General features: G+C 35.0%; 1 protein-coding gene across 1 annotated transcript; it reads right to left on the reverse strand.

The window, feature by feature from the left end:
- Positions 1-1,129: 1,129 nt before the first annotated feature.
- Positions 1,130-2,680, reverse strand: LOC111786013 (vesicle-associated membrane protein 727-like). Its single transcript, XM_023666362.1, has 4 exons — positions 2,499-2,680; positions 1,657-1,904; positions 1,375-1,573; positions 1,130-1,283 (listed from the first exon to the last, which is right to left on the reverse strand). Exons 2-4 carry the CDS (start codon positions 1,844-1,846, stop codon positions 1,145-1,147), a joined length of 528 nt encoding a protein of 175 aa, XP_023522130.1. The 5' UTR covers positions 1,847-1,904; positions 2,499-2,680; the 3' UTR covers positions 1,130-1,144.
- Between the last annotated feature and the right edge of the window lie 304 nt (positions 2,681-2,984).

The following is a 2,984-nucleotide window of genomic DNA, read 5'->3' on the forward strand; positions in this document are numbered from 1 at the left end:
TTGGGTTTTCTCTTTTAGGCTTTCCCTCAAGGTTTTTAAAACACGTCTGCTAGGAAGAGGTTTCCATACCCTTATAAAGAAGACGTGGGATCTCACAGGAGCACTACCCAACCCAAGATTAAAAGGACTCGGAAAACCCTATCTCACGGTAAGACGGTAGTTATAGAACCTGTCATCAAGAGACCGAGAGAACTCGGTAAAGAATTAATAATAATAATACTAAATTGTCGACAGTCTCAGACAGTCTCATCCAAATACGGAGTCTCATCTTAAAAACGTCTAGCATAACTTAGCTTCGTACAAGTAGCACCACAAAGTCTAAGCTTTCATTTTCAACTTAATACCACAGAGAACATCGTATAGAGAAGCAAGCATTTTTTCGCCAATCCCCATGTCAGATATCAAATGATCACTTTTGTTGTCAAAAAGTGGATAGATAGTCCATTCCTACAGATTTAGCGTGCCACCAAATTTCTCGCCGAGGTTAAGGTTTGACTTGTGGTTTCTATTACATACATGTAAATTAAACGGTACATAGGATATCACAGTTGACATTTTGTATGCATTCAGAAACATGCAAGCTAAATAAGAAGATCAATAGCAACAATAATGTAAAATCCTATCAAATTGACACATTATTGTGTCCAATACAAAAGGCCAAAGTGATACTTTATTGATCAAAATCACCACAATCATTTCCAATGGCTGTATTGAGAAGCAAGGGAAGAAAAAGTGGGAAAAAGAAAGTGCATGTGATATTTGACCAATTCCATTTCACTTTTTCCAAAACTAACAACTACCAAATTCCTTGCAAACAATTATTCTTCAACTGGTGCAGCTGAAAATCTGATTCTTCTAAAACAAGCAAGCAACATGCGTGTAATATATATTTTTCTTAATCAATTTCATAACAACATAATTACAGAAAGTCTAATGGCTAATATACTACATGACTGATCTACCTACCAGGATGCCGCATGTAACAGGCGCAATGTGAGAACAAATTAGAGGAAGCAAAGTAAAATTTCTAAAATGTTGCTTTAATCTACGGCTCTGTGTTTATACATTATGCACAACAGTGAAAAGGAACATATATACCCTTTCAAAATCTAAACAGAAAATCTTGAGCAGAAATTGCACGATTTCATAAAACAAGTCTAACCTTTTCGATGTTATCCATCATAACTCCTTTCACCTCTGTTATTTGAGCCTTCAGCTTGGAAAGTTTACTCATTTCTTCTGGATGATTCATGCAATATTGCATGTGCTCCTTAAGCCTTGGCCTGTCATGAAAATTATAGGTTGTTAGGTAAAACATACGACATATAACTCAGACATTGTTCATGATAGGTATGCTGTTCATGATGGGCATACCCAAATTCTCTGTCAAGAGTGTATGCAACACTGAATCGGTCTAGAAATAAATCATCATCGTCCTCATCATCTGCAAGTGGGTGAGGGTCCTCCTCCTTGATACTTGATCCATAACGCTGTTTAAAGTCATCTTTCACGCGCTCCAGAAATACAAATGGCATATTCCTTCCAACTGATTCATCCGCAACAGCGAGAAAGACTGCAAATCACTCAAACACCTTCAGCCACAAATGTTGGTGAAATCTAAAAAAGTATATTATCAAACTTGAGAAAACACAATACCAAATCCACTGTCAAGAAGAAAGTTGAATGTATATCCATCACATGAGTATGTGCATTTGCTGCCATTAGAAGGCAATTTCTGTAAGCATTGAACAGCAATGGTACTAAAATTCCCTGAGAATGATGTGTGTTCAGCTAAAACAACAGTTCCTTTAGCAACAAAGCTGTATATTAGGCCTTTCTGACTCATCTCCGACGGTTGTCTGAGAAGAATCAAAGCAGTAGCACTCACAAACTGCAGCAGTAGCCTACAAAAATTTTAAATGGATATAGTTAATTCAAATTCATTCTCGACCCATAAGAAGGAAACATGCGAAAATTCACGAATACTAATTAAAACACGATATGAGGCTACCCTTCCCGTTATTCTTTCCCGTTCAATTTGTAATTGAGCTCAGTTAACTGTCACTGTTGCCTGTTGGGACTTTTCTTTCTGTGACTACTTAAATTCCTAGATCATAGTTAAAGGTTGTTCAGCTAGGAAAATCCCTATTGTTTGGGAAGTTTCCATATTAGCGATCTGTACAAATTGAGCCAAAACTAACGAAGGCAACAAATGCTCCGTAAATTACTTGCTTGCAGGATTGATCAATCGAAGAACCAAGAACTAATATCTTTAATTATCCATAGCAGCAAGGTCGTAATCTATGCAAATGACAGTATCAAACCGCAGGCGAAAAAATCCCAATATTCCTTCAGACAGTTAATAAACCTTGCCCAAACGGGAACAGATTCTATCCAAATTACCCAGAAAAAAGAGAGAAATCGACGAAGAAAACAAAATTCAATTCCACGATCCAATCAGAGAGTACAAATCACAGGACAGAAGGGAAATTGCTAACCTTAAAACTGGAAATCGCTGGTCTACTTCACGTAAGATGCAAGGTAGAAGAGCGATTAGCTTGAAGAATACATAAAAAGTGGGAAATGGAGGGGTAATCGTAATTTATAGGGAAGCCGAACCTCAATCAGTTTACCCTTCCGTCTCCGATTAGGAACAAGTTTCTGAGAACTTAATACTTTAGGCTTCAAACCAAAATTAATTTCCCTAAGTATTTATTATAATTTTTATCTTTTTCGAATTTAATTTAAATTAAATTTCTGAATTTAAAAATCCTCTTAAATTTAAATTCCAAGCTATTATAAAAATTAGCCTCTAAATATTTATGTAAAAAAATAAATAAATAAAACTTTTAAAGTTCTCAAATACAAAATTACATTTACGTCCTCATTCATTAAATACAATAGAATTTAATATTCAATTCATATAATTATTTTATTATAAACTTAAAAAAATAGATTACTTAAAAGAATTATTTTAAACTATT

Source organism: Cucurbita pepo, unplaced genomic scaffold, assembly GCF_002806865.2.
Source record: "Cucurbita pepo subsp. pepo cultivar mu-cu-16 unplaced genomic scaffold, ASM280686v2 Cp4.1_scaffold000919, whole genome shotgun sequence".
In the NCBI taxonomy this organism is placed as follows: Eukaryota; Viridiplantae; Streptophyta; class Magnoliopsida; order Cucurbitales; family Cucurbitaceae; genus Cucurbita; species Cucurbita pepo.

Excerpts from the sequence above, each read along its gene's own strand:
- LOC111786013 (XM_023666362.1), bottom strand. The coding sequence starts at position 1,846 with ATGAGTCAGAAAGGCCTAATATACAGCTTTGTTGCTAAAGGAACTGTT. Across the intron at positions 1,574-1,656 it reads TCTTCTTGACAGTGGATTTG|TCTTTCTCGCTGTTGCGGAT; the intron begins GTATTGTGTTTT and ends AGTGATTTGCAG. Across the intron at positions 1,284-1,374 it reads ACTCTTGACAGAGAATTTGG|GCCAAGGCTTAAGGAGCACA; the intron begins GTATGCCCATCA and ends TTTTCATGACAG.